The 21,519-nt window shown below is 34.8% G+C and overlaps 1 protein-coding gene across 4 annotated transcripts in view; it reads right to left on the bottom strand.

The window, feature by feature from the left end:
* Positions 1–21,519, bottom strand: part of PEX3 (peroxisomal biogenesis factor 3) — a 36,561-nt gene that overhangs the window by 2,297 nt on the left and 12,745 nt on the right. For 3 of the 4 annotated variants that reach the window (XR_004921753.2, XR_004921754.2, XM_036106679.2), the window contains exons 3-11: positions 20,106–20,187; positions 15,495–15,538; positions 13,971–14,095; positions 13,611–13,677; positions 13,448–13,502; positions 12,734–12,902; positions 9,482–9,552; positions 6,900–7,019; positions 2,087–2,183 (exon numbers count right to left, since the gene is read on the bottom strand). Coding sequence is in view for 2 of the 4 variants with exons in the window: in XM_036106679.2 (XP_035962572.1) it covers positions 2,087–2,183; positions 6,900–7,019; positions 9,482–9,552; positions 12,734–12,902; positions 13,448–13,502; positions 13,611–13,677; positions 13,971–14,095; positions 15,495–15,538; positions 20,106–20,187 (830 nt within the window). In the remaining 2 variants the exon portion in view is untranslated. The remainder of the gene's footprint in view (positions 1–2,086; positions 2,184–6,899; positions 7,020–9,481; positions 9,553–12,733; positions 12,903–13,447; positions 13,503–13,610; positions 13,678–13,970; positions 14,096–15,494; positions 15,539–20,105; positions 20,188–21,519) is intronic. The other variant, XM_036106680.2, reaches the window with a different exon arrangement.

The raw sequence follows: 21,519 nt of genomic DNA on the forward strand, positions 1-21,519 counted from the left end.
ACATACATAAACCGCACATAGACACTTTAGAACAAGGGTTCTTAAGAGATTTGTAAATGTAAAAATAAGAAAAAAATTTTATTTTCATTAACCTTTAACTAAAATCTAGTATTTCTTTCAATTAGGAAATTGCCAACCAACTGTGATAGTACTAGCATGGCCTATGACTTTGTCTTCAATAGAAATCAGACATTTTCATGTATGATAGTTGTGGAAGCTGCATGAACTGCTGTTATAGCTTGTTATTTAATGCGTGAACAAAAAAGCAATGCTTCTTCTTCATAACTTTGATTTTAAAAAGCATTTTGAAAACTGTATGCAATTGGTTTTCTTTAAAACCTATGTACTTTGTAATATGCATTTATAGACATTATTCTGAGAAGGGGTCCATAGGCTTCACCAGATTGTGAAAAGATCCATGACACAGAAGCATTTGAGTGCCCCTGTGAGCATGAGAGAAACAGTAAGTGAAACTGTCCTTTGTGTTCTCTTTTAAGTATCAGAAAACCCAAGTGAGCTATAGACAAGTCTTGATCTCAATAAATTAGTGATTAAATTCTCTGAAGGCAATGTGGCATTTTAACTCATAGAAATTATGGTTAAAAGAACTGGTGGGAGTCTTGTCAATCAATAGTGTAGTATATCAGTTTAATCTACATTCAGTCATACTCAAAAACTTTAACAATTGGTGTTTTTATTAGATTGAAATCTTTTGTTTTTGTTATCAATTATTCAGATTTTAATTAATGTAGTACATGTATATTATGCTTGGTTGTATTTCCCACTTGTTGCCAAGATGAACAGCCTACTGATGAAGCCAGAGACTTTTATGTAAGTGGAGAAAGGTAAAGTTAAGGTTTAAATGCCAGAAGTTACAACCTTTTTTCTCTCACTGATATACATGTGAAAATTAATATTAAATTAAAAATTTAAACCAAGTTTTTAATTAAAAAATTAAGCTTAAATTAAACTTTAAATAAAATGAGATCAGTCTTATTCACTCTTCCTTCTGCAATATGAATGTCTAACTGTCACGGGTGAGAAAGATGACACAGAAGACAGAAGAGAACAGTAAGGGAAAATAAGCATGTAAAGGACATGTAAAGGACAAACTGATGACACTATACACAGAAAGAAGTAGTAGTCTGTAGTCTCAGTGCTTTTCACGTTCCCAAGTAGAAAGTACAAGGACGATAATCTAACTTGTCTGAGACACATGGTACTGAGAATATGCCACCCTGACGCTTAGGCTTTAGAGTCTTCTCACTGTCCATTACTGCAGTAGCTTGGAATTGAGGTGTATTGCAAACAAGTTTTTACTTTTTTTTTTTCTTTTAAGTTGTTCCACGCCCAGTGTGGAGCCTAACATGGGGCTTGAACCCATGACCCTGAGATCAAGACCTGAACTGAGATCATGAGTTGGAGGCTTAGCTGACTGAGCCACCCAGGTACCCCGCAAACCAAGTTTTTATTTCTAATAAAAGTTTTAGTCTTCTAAACCAAGTTTTCTAATCCAAGTTTGCAAGTGACTCAGAAAAAAAAACTATGTGGATTCAAAGTTACTATTTCAATAATATCAGTCTTAATGCATTCCAAAATGCTTTTCTAAGAAAGGATGGAGTTATAGGTAGTAATGTCTTATGCAGCTTTTCAGGAGATTATTGGTGCACTATTAATAGTCATATTTATTAAATCTAAAATGCTTTACTTCTCCACAAAATTTTTTTAGTTTTCCTCAAAATTTGTGGAACTGGATCACTAATCTCACAGCTCAATCTTATTACCAATAGTTTAATGCAAAATATTAACACAGTAAGTTCAACTGACCACCAGAATGTATGTGGACTAAAAATGCAGGCTAATTGTTCTTGGACTGTAACTCGGAGAAAGGTATTCCCAACCTCATAAATTTGCCATGATACACTGTTGCTTTCGTGGGGCATTCTACCACACTCTACATGTGATTTTAAGTTTTTGGTTTCTTTGAACGAATATCACAGGACAGAAATGTAATTTTATTTCAGATAAATATAACCACAACCAAAGATACAATGTTTTAAATAATACCCCCAAACTTTCTTCTTACCTGAACAAAATGACTAGGTGTTTCACTGCAAACTGAATGGATCTGTCCATTTACTATTGGAATTATCTTAGCTAATGGCAGGCTGACACTGGAAAGACTGAAAAATCATCATAGTAATAATTATTTTCTGAAATTACCTTATGGGAACTTAACATGTTAATTATAGTACAATACAGTCACTGAAGAACACTCACAGAAATGTCCTAAGAAGAAAATAAAAATCATACATAATTCTACCCCCTAGAAATAACAACTGTAACTGACATCATGGTTAATTTCTTCCAGTAATTTTTATATGTATCTATGCTTTTTTGTGTGTTTTTTAAACACAAGACTATATAACCTCTCCAGCAATATTGTTTTGTATTTTTATTATTATGAACATTTTTCCATCTTATTAGAAGTTCTTCTAAAGTTTTAATCTAGTTTTTAATGATTATAAAGATAATTCATCCTCCAGCTGTGACAATTTAGATCTAGCTCCTTGGAGTTGGGCATTTAAGTTTTTGCCTAATTTTCCTTAAACAGTTCTTTGTATTAACACAGAATTACTGGGTCAAAGGGTATGATTTTTAATTAATTAATTAATTAATTAATTAATTTATTTATGAGAGAGAGAGAGAGAGAGAGAGGGAGAGAGCACAAATTGGGGGAGGATATAGAGTGAGAGAGAGTCCAAGCAGACTCCCACTGAGGGCAGAGCCTGAGGTGGGGCTTGATCTCAGGACCCTGAGATCATGACCTGAGCCCAAATCAAGAGTTGAACATTTAACTGACTGAGCCACCCAGGTGCCCCAAGGGTATGAATATTTTTAAGGTTTATAAGGTATACTGACAGACGTCCTCTGCTTCTCCAGCAGTGTGTGAGAAAACCTGCTCCATTATGCCTCTTTCTACATCAAGTATTAGCTTTAAAAAAAATCTTGGTATGTCTGATAGCTCAAATGGTTTCTTACAGCTTTAGTCTGTGTTTCTCTCAATTACTAGCAATGTTGAATGTTTCTCCTCCCTACTCCAGTGAACTACACCATCATCTATCTGGCTGTATAAGAGGAGACCTGGGCTTTTTACCTTGGCACTTCTCTATCCTGACTATATCGAATCCCCCCACAATCCTAAATATTTCCTAAGTGTGTCTACCTCTCCCCATTGCCAAACCTAATCCAGGCTAAGCAGTTTCTCTTGTCTGGACTATAGCAGTGACCTTTTAACTTGTAAGTGCTCAACAATCATTTTTTTAGGAATAAATGAATGTTTGTGTGATTATGGATGATATAATGACTGTTAAATGTGAAACAATTTGTAAACAATGATGAAATAATTTTTGTGTGTGGGTTATAGACTGAGGTTTATTACATTAAATGCAATACTTCATATATTTATACCTGAGGCTACACTAGAAATTTCCTTTTAAACACCATGAAAATGCTGAAGCTATTTTGTCTAACCAGTATGCTATGCTGAGATTTGAGGCAATGCATAAAAAGAAAAAGGAGTGGAGAGATTTATGTATTCCTGAGAAAATTACACATTATTGTCCTTTATGGTAGCATTTTTCAAAATCTGTCAAATTTTTGTTTATTTCATTTTATTTTTTTTTAAGATTTTTAAAATTTATTCATTCGAGACACAGAGATACAGAGAGAGAGAGAGAACATGAGCAGGGGGAGAAGCAGAGGGAGGGGGAGAAGCAGAGGGAGGGGGAGAAGCAGGCTCCCCGCTGAGCAGGGAGCCCGATGCGGGACTCGATCCCAGGACCCTGGGATCATGACCTGAGCCGAAGGCAGACGCTTAACCATCTGAGCCACCCAGGTGCCCCTGTTTATTTGTTTGATGTCTCTCTTTGTACATTAATTTTTCTTCAATAGAAACTGAAGACACCGCTATCATACAATGTCTGTGAGGTTAGATACCATGTCTATTTTACTCACTGTATTATCCCAGTACCTAGTAAAGGGCCTGGTGCACAGTATGTGCTCAATATATACTTTTAGAATCAATTAATACAAGTCTTCGTTCATCCACTGATATATCCCACCCCAATTCTGTTTCAATTCCTTTTCCACCGAGCAATCCAAGTGATCCTACAGTGTAAATCCCATCATGTAACTCTCCTGCCACTTCTCTCTAGTGGTTCTCCAGCACTCTCAAGCTGACCACCATAATCTGTATGTGCTCAGTTCTCCAACTTGATCTCACACTCGCCCTCCTCCCAGTTCCAGCTGTTCAGCTGTTACACCAGCTTCTTCCAGGTCCTCAAGTGTACTGTGGTCCTCCTCTTTTCAAAGTCTTTGCCCTGTGGCTTCTGCCCTAAATGTCAACTGCCCCACTCCAGTCCAAGGCCATATTTAATAGATGCTCATCTTTTAGTTCTCAGTTCAAATTATTTCCTCAAGGAAGCTGCTTGACTTTCCATGTTTGTCAAATACTTTTATCATATGTTCAATGTTCTTTTCCTTTTAACACTTATCACAGTTTGTACAATTATGTTTATTGTCTATTTCTCTTCTATTGTAAGATCCATGAGGACAGAGACTTAGTACAGTGCCTGATACATAGTAGGTGTACAACAAATAGATGCTAGATGAATGGAAAAATTGGCACTTCTATTTCTCTCTTCTGAGTTATCTGTTTGTGTCTATGACCATTTCTTTCTTTGAGTGTTTCCTTCCTTAACTGATATGTCCATAATGCTATTAACCTCTTTGTATAATATATACAGTTTGCAAACATTTCCCCCAACATATCATTGCATTTAATACCAATTATAAAGCTAATAAAGCTTGTTTGATCTGTAAGTTTTACATTTTACAGCCAAACCTATCACTTTCTTTTGTAAAGTTCTCTACTTTCTCCATCTTGAACTCTGACAAATATTCATTTGTTCATTTGCTTTTATTGTTTAAACCTCCTTGACTTTTTTGGTTGTGTGTGGTACAGAAGGGTCTAACTTTATTATTATTTTACATTAGTCGTTGTAAAATGACTACTCTGTCTTATAATTTACTAAATAATACATCTCTTCCTCACCCCTAATGTACTAATTTCCTGTATATTTTAGAGCCTGTTTCTGGATTTTACATCCTATTCCATTGGTTTATTTATTATGAATAACATATTATTCTAATAATTTCACCTTATATGTTTTATAAGGAGAGTTTATTTATTGTTTACTTTTTCAATAATTTCTTGAATATTATATATTATGTGCATATGTTATATACATAGTATATACAGGAATATATACATATATATCACACACACACATATATATAATTTGAGCTTGTATTAGTTAGCATCACTTTTCAGTTGATTCTCTTGAGGGTTCTAGATCATTTTGTCTCTTTGCCGAAACTGAGAATCTTTTTTCTTGACTTACTGTGATGGCTAGAACTTTCACTACATTTTAAATAAAAGGAATAACACAAGGCATAATGGAAATATTTCTAGTATTGAATCATGGAGTATGAAGTTGATTACCGATACAGAAGAGAAAAAACTTAGGACGGGAAATACCGACTGAATACCTAGTGTATGTAATGAAATATGAAAGGGCATTAGATAGTCTCTGACTTTGAGAGGAGGCTTAAAATATAACTGAGGAATATGATTCCAGTTCTAGGTGAAAAACGTAGGTTGTATGGGAAAGTAAAGTATGAAGTACTGTAGGAGTTCAAAAAGGAAGACCATCAATGGCTGATGTGGTTATAACAACTTTTGTAATTCTTTAGGGTATAAGGTCAAGTATTTGTGTTAAAACAACTATTACAATTCTTTATCACTACTCAGGAAATAACTAACACCTTGCTAGGTAGAAATTATAGTGAACTTTATTAATCGGAGCACCTTGATTTAGGGAGTATATAGGGGCTGAAATTTATTTTTGTATAACTTAAAGAAATCCTAAAAAAGATTTTAGGGTGATATTTAAATTGTTTAAGAAAATAAATGTTATTGCTCTAAGTATTCCAAATCCTCAATTTTAACTGCAAATTATTCTTTTTTATACAATAAAGAGGGGTTCCAGAGAATTGAGTAATTTCTTGCCCTATGTATTTAAGAATTAAATTGGATACTGCACATATATACTGCATATCACTTACTGTTTCTCTTCATTTTAATGGACTAGTTTATAGTCAGTTAACATTGGTTTAGTACTTATTATTTTCTGAGTTTAATATAAAAAACTACAAAACAGCTTATTAAAAGAGTATAAATTCTACTAGGAGACCCAAAATATTCATGTTGAGCTAAGGATATAATAAAACCGTATGATACATTTTAGCAGTATGAATGTATGACTTAGAAATAATTGTGATTAAAATTACTAACAATTGCACTAACTAAATACTCCCAATCCTACAATAAGAGCTAAAAATGAATAGTTGTAGAAGTAAGAGATAATTCATCAAATGGGAATTTATAACAAGAATGCCTGGGTTATTTTAATGACCAAACTATTGAATTATGTGGGTCAATTATGGCTTACAGTAATTAAATACATTTTCAGTTTTATATTCTAAAGAACTAAAAAAAAAAAACCGAAGAACTGGAATTTGGCTTACAGAAAGGTAGTTTCACAACTTATTTCCATATAGTGGCAAAATTTGGGGAAGAAATGAAATTTTTAATATTGAATCCAGAAGGAGCTTTTACGGAGTCATTGGCTTAAGGGAGTTTAATTTGTTGACAAATGATCAATCAAATTTATCCTCTAAGATTTTTTTTATTACCTGGAACAAAAAATAAACACATCCAAAGCACTCTTTTATTAGAGTATTCATTAGACACATAACATTTTTTGTCATCTTACCTACTCATGGAGTTGCTATGTTGGTCCTGTTCAGTAGGTCGAAAGAACTCAGCCATATTGTCTAGCAGTCTGCTAAACCCTCGGTTTAAACATGTATTCAAAACTGTACTAAAATCTGGACTATACAAAATAAGAAGGATAAATTGCTTTTTAGATTTTCAATGGAAAAGGAAATAAATTCAGTAGCTATGTTATCTTTGACAGCCACCAACATTTCTAGTCACAACCTACTTTTTATAGCCTAAAACACTGTAAGAATATATCAAGGAGTTAATCTTTAACAATTAAGCATTAAAAAGTAAGCTTATTATTTAGCACAATACAATGAGAATTTTCATCCAATTTGTGAGATTTTCTTATATCATCCAGCACTTTGTACAATGTGTTTTCAAAAATATCAATAACAGTATTACTTCTCTTCAGGAAACTTTTTTTTAAAGATTTGATTTATTTATTTGACAGAGAGCGAGCAAGCACATGAGCAGGGAGAGGGGCAGGCAGAGGGAGAGGGAGAGGCAGGCTCCCCGCTGAGAGAGAGCCCAAGGCGGGGCTTGATCTCAGGACCCTGAGATCAGGACCCCACCTGGGCCGAAGGCAGACGCTTAGCTGACTGAGCCACTCAGGCGCCCCTCTTTAGGAAACTCTTGAAGAGGAATCATCTTATAGTCACAGATACTGGTTTGCTTTACATACTGTCATGACATCCCAGTGAGATAGAAAATTTTATTATCATGTACAGATGAGAAACTGGATACTTAGAGATGAATAAATTTGTCCAAAGGTATGTAATTAGTAAATGGGAGAGCTAGAATTTGAACCCAGGCCTTTTGATCTGAAAGTTCAAGCTCTTTTTGTTACACCATGTAAGTACCTCACAAAACCTTTTTTTTTTTTTAAAGTAGGTTCCATGCCCAGTGTGGAGCCCAACATGGGGCCTGAACTTACAACCCTAAGATCCGCTTTCCAAAAAGGATAGCCAAGAGCTGAGATCAATAGTTGGATGCTTAACTTACTGAGCCACCCAGAGCCCCAAACCTCTTTGATATAAAGAATAATATATATGTACTATAAAGATAGAAAATACCTAGTTGAACAGATTAGTTTGATCTTTGACATCTAGAAAAGCTCATGGGAGTGTTGGGCTAGGGGCTATAAATTTGGGAATTATTAGCATACAGACAGTGGTTAAATGGGGGAATATGAAATTGTTTGGGGCAGCTGAGGATGAAATAAGAACAAATACCTTAGAAAACTAATGTTTATAAGAAAGATGGACATAGAGGAAACTAAGAAGAAATAACCTGAGAATGTGGAGAGAAATTAGATTACACTGTCATGGAAGCCACTTGAGAAAAGAATTTTAAGAAAGGCTTGATCAACAGTGTTAATTATCAGAGAAAGGCCAAGTAAGATGAACATTACAGGTTGAATGGATTTGGCAAGAGATCACTGATGACCTTTTCTAGCATTTTGTGGAGTGATTTGGTGGAAATCTGAGTAAGAAAAAATGTGGAGGTGGCTATTGTAGAAAGTCAAGAGACTAGAACTTGATGAATTCAGACAGTAGATTCAGTAGCTGAGTTAACCTTCAAATTTGCTAATTTTTGTCACAATCATGAGGATATCTTATAAGCAGAGGATATAATTTCCTCAGAAAATACAACTAGAGAAAATGGTCCTAAATTATCTTTAGGATAAAAGAAACTTTGATATTTTAACCATTTAAGATAAGTGGGTAAGACTGGTATTACTACTCAGATTCTACAATGATAAAACTACCTCAAAGAATTTAAGTGGCTCAACCAATGCTGAACAGCTAATAAACAGGAAAGCCCAACCTGAATCTAGGTCTTCCAGTCTTCTAATGCATAGGCTGGTGCTTTCTCCATTTTTAACACCCTGGTTGTCTTCTGGGTGACTTAAAACAGTAATACTCAATTTAGGGAAGATGTGGAATTTTTATCACTCAAAGTTTTAGGGACATTATAGTCTATCCTGAGAGAATTGGGGGGGGTAGATCTCAAACTGAGTATGTGTGTGTGTTGGGGGGAGTGTACACACATCACATATGTGCATGTGGTATACATGAGGATTAGCTGGAGCTGGCTACCTCTGGCTTCAAAGTACATTTCTCCCCAACTCCTCAAGTGAGTATCAAATGATTTCAAGTTGGTAGTCAGAACTGCTGCAGCTATAATTTCAGTTTCTGGTTTGTTTGTTTGTTTTACAGAGCTAGTTGTTAAATATTTACTAATACACTGGGTATACCAGAATCACCCGAGAGCTCTTCTCAAAATATAAATGCTATCTTTCAGTCCCTCAACTAGTATTTCAGAATCTCTAGGCTAAGGAAGTAGGTTGAGGAAAGCATGGGTATCTTGAAAAAAATCTGTTTTTCTGATTATCTTAATAAAAGAAACACTAGTTTTGGTAGGAAATCCTACCTAAAGACAGGGAACAGATTCAAAATGTAATTTTAACAAGATACTATGTTGCATATGTTGTTTAAGAAAAGCTAAAAAAGAGTCATAAGTACATTCAAAATAGAAACACATGTTTTCTGTTACATGCAGTATACATACCTTTCCAACATGTCTCTAGTTTCATTGAGTAGTTTAATAGTTGTAACATCTCTAGGAGAAAGCCCACAGGCCTGTGAAATTAAAATGCTATACTTTAGGGTTTCAAATATTAGCACAAAGTTATGATGAAACTAATCATATTAAAAAACCCCAAGAGTTGAGGAAATCTACAAGTCTATGTTTTATCAACAATCAAGAAATGAGTTTTTTTAAACTCAAGAAAACTGTAAAAATTCATATGTATAGATAAATACTATTTAAAACATGAGTCAGAATCTTAGTTATTGTAAATAATGTTGCAATAAACATAGGAGTGCATATATAAGATTAGTGTTTTTGTTTTCTTTGAGTAAATACCCAACAGTAGAATTATTGGCTCATACAATATTTCTATATAGACTAACACAATGGAATATTACACAGCCATAAAAAGGATGAGATTGTACCATTTAAGACAACACAGACGGACATAGAGGGTTTTATGCTAAGTGAAATAAAAAAAAATACCATATGACTTCACTCATATGTGGAACACAAAGAAATGAATAAAACAAAAGCAGAATGAGACCTATAAATACAGAGAACTAACTGATGGTTGCAGAGGGAGGGTGGTGAGGGGTCGGGTAAAACAGGTGAAGGGGAGTGGGAGATAAAGGCTTCCAGTTATGGAATAAGTAAGTCATGAGAATAAAAAAGCACAGCATAAGGAATATAGTCAATGATATTATAATAGGGATGTATGGGGACAGATGGTAGTTATACTTATGGTGAACACAGCATAATGTGTAAGTGTGTGGAATCACTATTTTGTATATATGAAACTAATGTAACATTGTGTGTCAACTATACTAAAAAAATGAGTCGAAGTAAAATTATACTTTTTAAGAGCCTTGTTTATTTGGCCCCTCTTGAACACATTTTCTAGAATATATTTACAGAGAAAAAGATAGTCCTTTGAGGTTCCAGAGGCCTGGGATTTTTTTTTTTTCTTTAATTGGTAAGACATTTTATCAAAATTTGTATGTCTTTTTTCATCAAGTCTAGTCTAGTCTGGCGCTCTGTGTGTCCTTTCAATCTAAAGTTTCAGGGTTTAAAAGATTTTATTTATTTATTTGACAGAGAGAGAGACACAGCGAGAGAGGGAACACAAGCAGGGGAGTGGGAGAGGGAGAAGCAGGCTTCCCGCGGAGCAGGGAGCCCGATGCGGGGCTCGATCCCAGGACCTGGAATCATGACCTGAGCCGAAGGCAGGCGCTTAACGACTGAGCCACCCAGGCGCCCCTAAAGTTTCAGGGTTTAATTCAGTTCAGGTAAGATTGGGTCTGTCACTCCTTTCTTCACTTGTTCTTTGAATAATTTTCTTTTTCAGTTCCACTGTTGAATTTTAAAATTTGGAAACTGTTTTATCATTCCAGAAAGTTTTTTTAATACTCTTATTGCATCTCCTTGAGATTAGAATTTGTAAGTAAGTTTTCTCCTGTTTCTTTCATTAATTCCGTTCCATCTATTCTGCTTATTCAGTTTAGCCTCCATCCTGCAGGTCATGGGGTTCCCTTAAATGGCTGCAACCTTTTTTTGGCCTACTCATGAAGGCAGGGTCTCTGGACACCCAAACAGGTCTATCTTTGGGGATGGAAATACAGCAGGCAATGAAAACCATGGTAGTCTTTGTTCTAATGGGGCCTCTAGGATAAGGTATGGCTTAGGAGCCTCTTTGGTTTAAGTCTACCCCAGTTGTCAAGTGAGATATTCTTTTCTTAACTGTAAAGAATGGGTATAACCTGCTTATATATGGAAAAAACCAATATTTTGAAATGAGGTATATAACCTATAATCTTTGACATTTTTCTTATTCTTTTTTTTTTTTTAAGTTTATTTATTTAAGTTATTTCTACACCTAACACGGGGCTCAAACTCATGACCTGAGATCAAGAGCTGCATGTTCCACTGAATGAGCCAGCCAGATGCTCCATTTTTCTTATTCTTATTTATTTTAAATTTTATTATGTTATGTTAGTCACCATACAATACATCATTAGTTTTTGATGTAGTGGTCCACGATCCATTGTTTTCGTATAACACCCAGTGCTCCATGCAATATGTGCCCTCCTTAATACCCATCACCGGGCTAACCCATCCCCCCACCCCCCTCCCCTCTAAAACCCTGTTTGTTTCTCAGAATCCATAGTCTCTCATGGTTCATCTCTCCCTCCGATTTCCCTCCCTTCATTCTTCCCTTCCTTCTCCTAATGTCCTCCATGCTATTCCTTATGTTCCACAAATAAGTGAAACCATATGATAATTGACTTTCTCTGCTTGACTTATTTCACTTAGCATAATCTCCTTTAGTCCCATCCATGTTGATGTAAAAGTTGGGTATTCATCCTTTCTGATGGCTGAGTAATATTCCATTGTATGTATGGATGACATCTTTATCCATTCATCTGTTGAAGGGCATCTCAGCTCTTTCCACGGTTTGGCTATTGCAGACATTGCTGCTATGAACATTGGGGTGCATATGGCCCTTCTTTTCACTACATCTGTGTCTTTGGGGTAAATACCCAGGAGTGCAATTGCTGGGTCATAGGGTAGCTCTATTTTTAATTTTATCAATGAATAATTTAAATCACAACTGCCCAGGACACACCAATATGGAGCAACACCATAGTTGATAACTGTTAGATTAGGCCTTCTTTGTTTCTCCACTGGATGACTAAAATTTCCTTTAGTCCACTTTGATACTGCCCTCATTGATTTATTTTAAAAAGCAGAATGTGTAATTGTGGTACTGGCCTGGCTAAATTTATCTTTTTCTATAAACTGAAGTTCAGCTCTTTATCTTGGCATATAAAGCTCTTCATGATCTTGCCCCAGCTGTCAGCTCTATCTTCTGCTACTTGATCTCATATAAATATGGTTTAGTCACATAAACTGAATGTGTCTCCTGACTTCCCCCAAATATAATGAATAGGTCTTATTCATTTTTTGTATGAATCATACATCACAATGTCTTTCACATAACTAATACTCAATAAAAATTAGCTCAATATCTAAAATTATGTTTCTAATTAGAAATCAGTCATAATTGCTGTTTGTTTTCTAAATGAATGAAGTTTTATTTAAGTTATTGGAATACAGGCCTTTTAATCACTTACCTTTCAAGAGCCTCAGAAATCTAAATTTCAAGAGATAGTAAAAGAATTTTAAAAATATAGAGTAACTGGTTTGGTTAAATGGTTATGAATTAATCACCTGAACTGCTAATGGAGTTTCTTCATCGGGCATCATATAATGGCATAATAAAGATTTGGATCCATCTTTATTAATCCAAGAAGAAGATTTATGCTGCTCAACTAGATTTCTGATTTCTTTTAGTTTTTGCTCCAAGTCCAAAAGGGACAAAGAATGTTTAAGAGAAATGCTAGAAACAGAGAAAAGGGAATCGGGATAAATTGAAACTATACAACACATCCTAAGCACACTCTTAACAGATTACTCTCTGAGAGCTAGTCAAACCTGAAACTGCTGACTGAACTCACTAGAGTGGATTCAGAAATCAGCCATCAGTTAAGTGTCATTATTACAGAGCCACATCAAGTCTTGCTGCAGATTTCACAAGAAAATTCCCACTGTAATTAGAGATACTACGAGTATAAATGGAAGATAAAAGGCTCAGAGGCAGATTTTAAAGTAGGTGTTTTATGTTATGACCCAAATATTTCTGGTTTGTTTGGAAGTCAATCAATAAACAATGAAACATTAAATCTTTTCCCTTAGTATCAAAAGGTTGGCACTAATGCAGAAAATGGATTCACAATGCAGTATCTCAGGACTGTGTCTGTATAAGGTTACAAAGAATTTCACAAACCACCATTTGTCAGATCACCAACTTCACTAGAACAATTCTAATTTTTCTTTTATTCACCAGAATCAGGAAGTCAGAGAAGCCAACGCAAAATGCCTTACCTTCCTAAAATCTTCTGTACAGCTTGTTTAATGACCGTGATCAATTCTGTCAGGCCTATTAAAGGAAAAACAAACACAAAAGCCTTGTTCACTTTTTGAATTCCTCAATAATAAAAAATGAACAAATTAAAATTAGTTTCCAGGTCACAAATAAGAATCTTACCATCTCCAAGGAGGTGCTGAATACTTGATAAATATTGCTGTTGGACATCTGGGGGAGCAAGAACTGTCTGTACAAAATAGAAATAAGTTTAAATTATCTAATATTATTAGTATATAAATAATATTTTCAGTATAACTTGAGCTGAGATTTTTTAGGACCTGAAATGATAGGAAAAAACAGTATTCTTTAACATAACAAAAAGTCTAGTTTCAAAATATGAAAAATAATGCTAGAAGTTTACAGTCACATGAAATATAAAGATATTTATTTTACAGACATTATCAGGATAAGTAATATTCAGTTAAATTCATTTAAATCTTGAAAAAAATGGCAATATCTATGTAAGTCTATGAAACTTACAGTGCCATTTTTGCCAACTGCTGCATTATCCAGGTAAATATATCCACCAATTATGTTTAACTGGACTCGCAAAAGAACCACCAGCATACAAGTACTGTATACTGCTACGATACTTCTTGTGAAACCTTCACAGAGAAAAGAAAACAATTTGGTACTATTATTAAAACAAACAAATATGTAAAATCACAAACTATCCCTATGGTTACTTTTTTTTTACAAGATGACTTTAAAAAATACATTTGTAACTGTTTCAAGTACAAAAATATATCAATTCAAAATATTCATAGTCTCTCTCCTTACAACTTGTTTAATGTAAATTAGGTATGATCTCTTAATTGAAACAATAACCAATAAAAGCAATAACTAATATATTGAGTAAAGGGTTATATATTATTAGCTTAGAAAGGAGAACACAAAAGGACTGGGAAACACTGAGATTTACAGCCTCAGAACTCTGAGCTCTCCAGGGAGCTAGCTGAGAGTTAAGAGTGGAAGAACTCCAGCTTGTAATGGCAGGTAAAGGAGGCTGAGCCCATTTAAGGGCTGGAGAAAGTACAGATGGGGGATACCCAGAGACTAGGCTTCACAGCAGCCTGGGACAGAATGTTCAAAACAGAGGAGAAAGCAAAGGTGTTTAATGTTGCCAAGAGGTCTAGAAGGAGGAAAATGTCCAGTGGATTTAGTAACACAGAAGTTACTGCTGGTGCTTGTGAGATATGTTTGGGTGGAGACACAGAAGTAGAAGCCAGGCTATAGGGTTCAAGGAATGAGTTGGAGAGAAGAAAAGGGAATGTAGAAGTCTTTGGTATTATAAAAGGGGTGGCTGAAATACATGGTACTATAAAGGTACTATTAATTTATTTTTAAATAGGCAAAGCTTAAGCATGATTTAGTTGGTAAGGATCACATGAATGGATGGGAAAATGTAGGAATCCTTGGCAGTATAAAGCTCTGAGACCAGCGTGTATACTCTGCCCCTCCCTACCTCCTCATGCACTCTTTCTTTCTCTCTCAAAAAAAAAAAAAAAAAAAAAAAAAGCATAATATTGCAGGTATCAGTACCTAATGTAGGCATATGTGGTCTAGGACAGGTTTACATATTATAACAATAACAACAGTAATACTACCATCACCACTAATATTTCCTGAATACTTTCTAGGACCAGATATTGATCAACTTCCTTTATGAGAATTATTTAATGTGGACAACAACTTTGTGGTAAAAAAGAGTCATCCATACAATGGAGTATAAAAATTTCCCTTTATAAATATATATATTCTTAAAGATTTTACTTATTTATTTAACAGAGAGAGACACAGCGAGAGAGGGAACACAAGCAGGGGGAGTGGGAGAGGGAGAAGCAGGCTCCTGGCTGAGCAGGGAGCCCGATGCGGGGCTCGATCCCAGGACCCTGGGATCATGACCTGAGCTGAAGGCAGACACCTAATGACTGAGCCACCCAGGCGCCCCACCCTTTATAAATATTTTAAAGACGTGCTGTCACACAAAGTAGGTAGACTTACTTATTATCTTCAGATCCTCCCATATTTCCAACTTGTTTGAAGGCCTAAAGAAGAAAATATGAGAATAGTAATCAGGTAATCTAATAGAAAACTTAGAACTTTATATCTTTATAATTAATTATATTTTATTACAGGATAACTATAGGAACCATAGGAAACAAAGCCCACAAAATATAGTAAATATAGTAAAAAACCCTGTAATTTCAGTAACCAATGATAACAACCATTTTCACGGGGCGCCCGAGTGGCTCAAAGCATCTGCCTCCGGCCCAGGTCATGATCTCAGGGCCCTAGGATTGAGCCCAGCATTGGGCTCCTGCTCAGAGGGGAACCTGCTTCTCCCTCTCCGCCTCTTCCCCCTGCTCGTGCGCTGTCTCTCTCTGCCTCTCTCTCTCAAATAAATAAATAAAATATTAAAAAAAAAAAACCACAACCATTTTCACTAGTGTATTGGTATATATCCTTCTGGTTTTTATCCTCCTTCTGAGCATATGCATATATATAATTGTAAAATCATACAGGAAAATCAAGAAAAATCTTTCTTTCTTTCCCTCATTTACCATTTCACAAATAATGAAGCACGTCAATAATCCTCCAAAGGTAAATAATAAAGTATTTTTTGTTTTAAAGTATTGTTACAAACATAAGAATTTAAATATATATAAATATATATTTGATGTTTGACGTTTCAGCTCACTGTAGTTATTATTCTTATTGGTGTTCAAATTGCCCACCTTTGACCATTGGGGGTACTATTCAGATTGGCTCCTGAATCCTTTTGACATTACCCTGTTAGTCTTTGATAGCGTCTTTGCTTACTGACAAGAAAAGTTGTTCTGGGTTCATCTTTTTTTTTTTTTTTTTTGGTTAAGATTTATTTATTTATTTTAGAGAGAGAGAGTGCACAAGGCGGGAGGGGGAAGGGACAGGAGGAGAGGGAGAGAAAGAATCTCAAGCAGACACCCCACTGGGCATGGAGCCCTTTGCGGAGCTAGATCTCAGGACCCTGGGATCATGACCTGAGTCCAAAACAAGAGCTGGACACTTAACCAACTGAGCCACCCAGCACCCCGTGGGTTCATCTTGTTCAATTCTTGCTACAGACTTAAAATCACCCTTTCTCCATGAGTCCTGCTTCCAGGATGCATGGGTGGCTCATCAGTTAAGCATCTGCCTTTGGCTCAGGTCATGATCCCAGGGTCCTGGGATTGAGTCCTGCATCGGGCTGCTTACTCAGTGGGGAGCCTGCTTCTCCTTTGGCCTGCCTCTCCCCCTGCTTGTGCTCCTGCTGTCTCTCTGACAAATAAATAAATAAAATCTTTAAAAAAAAAAATTAAAAAGAGTCCTGCTTCCTTGTAGCAGAAAATGGTAGTCTGTAACTACAATCTCTGATTAAGGATATTAATTGCTACTAGATAGGTCACTGTTTCTAAGCCCTTTTGGTAGACTAAGCTAGTAACTGTGTGTGTTAAAACTACAGGGTTTTTAACTTCATCTCCTTGATCTTACATCTATCTATATTTCTTTTTGCCCACAGTAGCAATCAGTGAAACCAATGTAATTACTAATTTGCTTCATCCTTCCCTCTATGAACAACAGTCTCAGAATAGCAATAGCAATATTGAAGAATTTTAGGGATTTTGCACCTGGCATAGTTTCTACTTTATGGTGATAACAGCAACTACACATTTAGGTTAATTTGATTAATTTACCATCTCTTTTTAGACGTTGCTTTGTAAACACTATATATAGTTTTATAAATATGTAAAATATTTACATGGTTCCAAGGTCAAATTTACACAGCACAGTATATTCAAAGAAGTCTGTTCATATTCCCCTTTATTCTCTCCCTTCTTCATGGGTGACTATTAGAAATTTTTACTTTAACTTACCACTGTTTTGCCTTATATAAGCAAATATGTATATATATTCATATCTGCCCTCTTAGATAAATGATAGCATACTATACACATTTTTCTTTAGCTTTAAAGTATATATATAACAATATATCCTGAAGATCATTCTATAGAAATATAGCCATCTTTTTTTTTAACCATAGCATAGTGCTCAACTGTGTGAATATATCCACGTAGATGGAGTTCAGTGCTTTTCAAACCATCTACATGGAAGGACCAATTTTATTTCTTATTTCCAATATGTCACAGACTGATACTTTTGTAAAATACAATAAAAATAAATTAGAAGGAAAATGAAATAAAAAGCCACAAAGATATACAAACTACAAACCCATATTCTTTATTATTATGTTTAGACATAAATTTACATTTCAATAAAAAGCCGAATTACCATTACAATTGTGGGATATTACTAGCTTCTTATCTTTCTTTGCCACTAAACTGACTTTAGAGTTTCAGTTATCCCCTTCCATGTTCAAGACGTATGGTGTAAATCCTGCAAGGTACTTAAATCCTGAAGGCCTTATTTAAACACGCTTTGTAAGGGCTCAAGCCCCTCTTTATGCAAATATTTTTCAAATGGACATTTTTACCCCAAACTTACAAACAGTAATTTTATATCAAAAGAAAGGCAAGAAAAAAATAACATTCAGATACTTAAAAAAAGAAACAGTGAATAAGGAATAATCAACTCAGGAATTTAAGAAATTTTGTGTACTGACTAAGAAAAGAGGAATGACACCTCTTCTTGAAAGCTGTCCAGGGTTATCCATCAAAATAATAACTCCCTTTCTTCTTAAGCCTCCCACATTTTGCTTTCACTTTTTACCACGGACTAAACACAGTATGTCTTGAATTATGATAATTTATGTCATATACTCCCTTCTTTGGGTGACAAAGTCTTAAAGGGAAAGAGATCTTACCTTAATTATCTCAAATCCTCCAAAACATAGGCAACACAGGGCCTTGCAGGAAACAGTCACCAAGAAGGAAGAATGCTACTATATTTATTGTGTGTGTTATTATGTTGCTTTTATAAAAGTGCTATTCACTTATTTCATTTGTCTTACCTCCCTAGTAAGACTAAAACTTAAGGGAATTAAAACCTATTTCTGTTCTTTATCTACTTCTCTTGTACATATTTCTTTTTTTTTTTTTTTTAAGATTTATTTGTTTGAGACAGAGTGAGTGGGGTAGGGGCAGAGAGAGAGGGAGAGAAGCTAACTCCCTGCTGAGCATGGAGCCCCATGCAGGGCTCCATCTCACCACCTGGAGATCATGACCTGAGCCAAAATCAAGATTCAGAGGACAGTCAACCGACTGAGCCACCCAGGTGCCCCATGTACATATTTCTTTACCCTCTACTTATGTACCTATAGGTGGTAATTAAACATTTATTTGACCAAGAGAAATCTGCTTATATGTTTCTTATGTACGTAATTATACGAACTAATTTATAAACTAAACTTTATAACTATTAAGTGATGAAAATGCATCACCCTCTACAAATGATAAAATTTGTATTACTGGCATTATACTTTAATCAGATTAAAAAATCCCAAGCAAACAAATCCATTGTTATTTTGGGAGATATTCTCTGAATATAGAAAATGCTTTTAAAGAAATTTTCTAGCTTGTTATTTTACCTGAGTAGTAAATTCCTCTCTGCAAAATACAGATGGTAATATCTGCCTCACAAGGATATTGTGAAAATGAGGTATCTAGTACTGGGCTCAGCACAGAGAGACCCTCCAGAAATAATACTTCCTTTTCCCTGGCTATTGGAAGGTAATTACAAGGAAAGTGAATATTTCAACACGGTCACAATGATTAAAATTTATTTAGTGAAACCATTTCCCTTCATCTTGTTCATTAAAATAAGAAACCATTTCCTTCTGGAAGTCTCCTCAATGAACACAGCATCATACTAAATTACAAAACCCCAACGCATGCTGTACTCCATATAGGAAGTCCTATGTGTAAAAATGCTTTGTGCTCAGTGAACTGTCATGGTAAGGTAAATTATCATTATTGTATGCTCATGTTATATTTGCACTTCATGGGGCACCTGGATGGCTCAGTTGTTAAGCGTCTGCCTTTGGCTCAGGTCATGATCCCAGGTTCCTGGGATCAAGCCCCGCATCGGGCTCCCTGCTCAGCAGGAAGCCTGCTTCTCCCTCTCCCACTCTCCCTGCTTGTATTCCCTCTCTCGCTGTGTCTCTCTCTGTCAAAAAAAAAACTGCACTTCATTTTGTTAATAATATAAAATGTAAATTCATATGCCTTACTCAAAATGTTCCCATGTTTTACCTATTATACCTTAAACACTTTAAGAAGCACAATGTTTAATATAACTTAGCTTCAAAACATCTGGTTCAGGAACACATTCCATAAGCACTCAATAATTAAATTTCTGAATAAGGTTAAAGTGATATAAGATATATTTATATGAAAACCAGAATACACATAAATATTGTTGACCAAATACTTTGTGCATCAAGGTAGAGCAAAAATACATAGACAAAATAGAATGAATGCAGTGACAGAGTCACTATTTTTTCTAAATGAGTCTCTATATTACAAGCATCAATTAGAAAGAAAAATAAGGAAACAAAGATGTTCGAAAAATATTTCAGTCCATTCTATAAATGTAAGTGCCCTGTATAAACAAAAAATGATGTTAACTTGCATTTACCTGTTTTTTAGCAGAGCGGTTAGGCTCTCAGAATTGAGTTGTTGCATTAAGGCCTCTCTCAGGGTCGGAAGCATGGACAGCACTGTAATGCAAACAGAAAATAAAAAAGGTCGCAAGTGATATGACTGCTTTCACTGAGAAACGCACATCATTTAGGCTATACGATTGGACTAGTAACTAGCAAGGGTTGGGAGGGAATGTCAGGGCTAGAGTTTTCAAATTATTATTAAGAATAACAAAAACTGAGTTTATGCTAGTAAATCATTTATCTGCTTATGTTAATTGAATAGAATTATATATATATATATACTACGATCACAGCAATGTAAACAAGTACACATACAAGAAAGAATGGGAAGAATTATTCTGAAATGTTAATAGTGCTGGTCTCTGGACAATGGAATACTAATAATCATCTTTTTTTCTCTTCTTTTCTGTACTCTCCAAATTTTTTTACAATGAATTTATTTCTGATATAATAAAATGATCAAAAACAACATTTTTATTTTATACTTTTTGTTCCATATTTTATTTCTATTTTTAAAAAAGTTTATTGAATATTCAAAGCAATAAGCACTTATTGAAACCTAGACAAAAGTGCATCAGGCTGGGAATTAAGAACTGCTGAGTTGCACTTTTGGTTTTGCCAATAGTTATTGCCTGTAACTCCCAAGAATACCATAGATAAAATAAGACATAGTGCCCTATGGAAAAAAAGATTGCATGTAATTTATAGAAGTTACTTTATTTATGGCTCCTGCATAGTATAAGAAATGATGGAGAAATGCAAATATAACAACTTAAAATGAGTTTCTAACACTAAATAAGTAATGATAACAAAATGAAAAAAATATCAAAAGATCAAAAATACCATATTCTAAAAGGGAAAAACTTCAGTGTAGGATTTTTATTTCTTGACTAGGTAAGACATATTAATTATAAAATCCATATTATTTTTTCTATAGAACATTTAGTTTTAGCCTACTCTAGACATCTATTTCAGTGCTGCACTATGTAGCTTCAGTGTATTTCCTCAAGCTGTATGATTAAATCACCTAAGTCATTTAGATTATTAACTAAAGTCACAGCTCAGAGCCAATGTAAAAGGTAGCTTATCTTAGTGTATTTGGTACATATACCTAGCCCAAATGCGGTATGTTAGCCCACCAAGAAAAATTAGGCTAGAGTCCTACATACAGAAAATGGAGGTAGTAAGAAACTAATTTAAAGATTATGTGGTAAAACAACATGATTTGAGAGGAGTCTCTTCAACAATTCTTCTGAGAGAAGAATTTTACTTTCCCCTTCAGCCTATTCAACCAAAGACAAGTCAATTCTTCTCTTCCAGGCATTTTTTTTTTTATATTTTATGTTTCTGTATTTATATTTATATTTCTGTATCTAGCTGAATACA

This window comes from Halichoerus grypus, chromosome 9 (genome assembly GCF_964656455.1).
Source record: "Halichoerus grypus chromosome 9, mHalGry1.hap1.1, whole genome shotgun sequence".
Lineage (NCBI taxonomy): Eukaryota > Metazoa > Chordata > Mammalia > Carnivora > Phocidae > Halichoerus > Halichoerus grypus.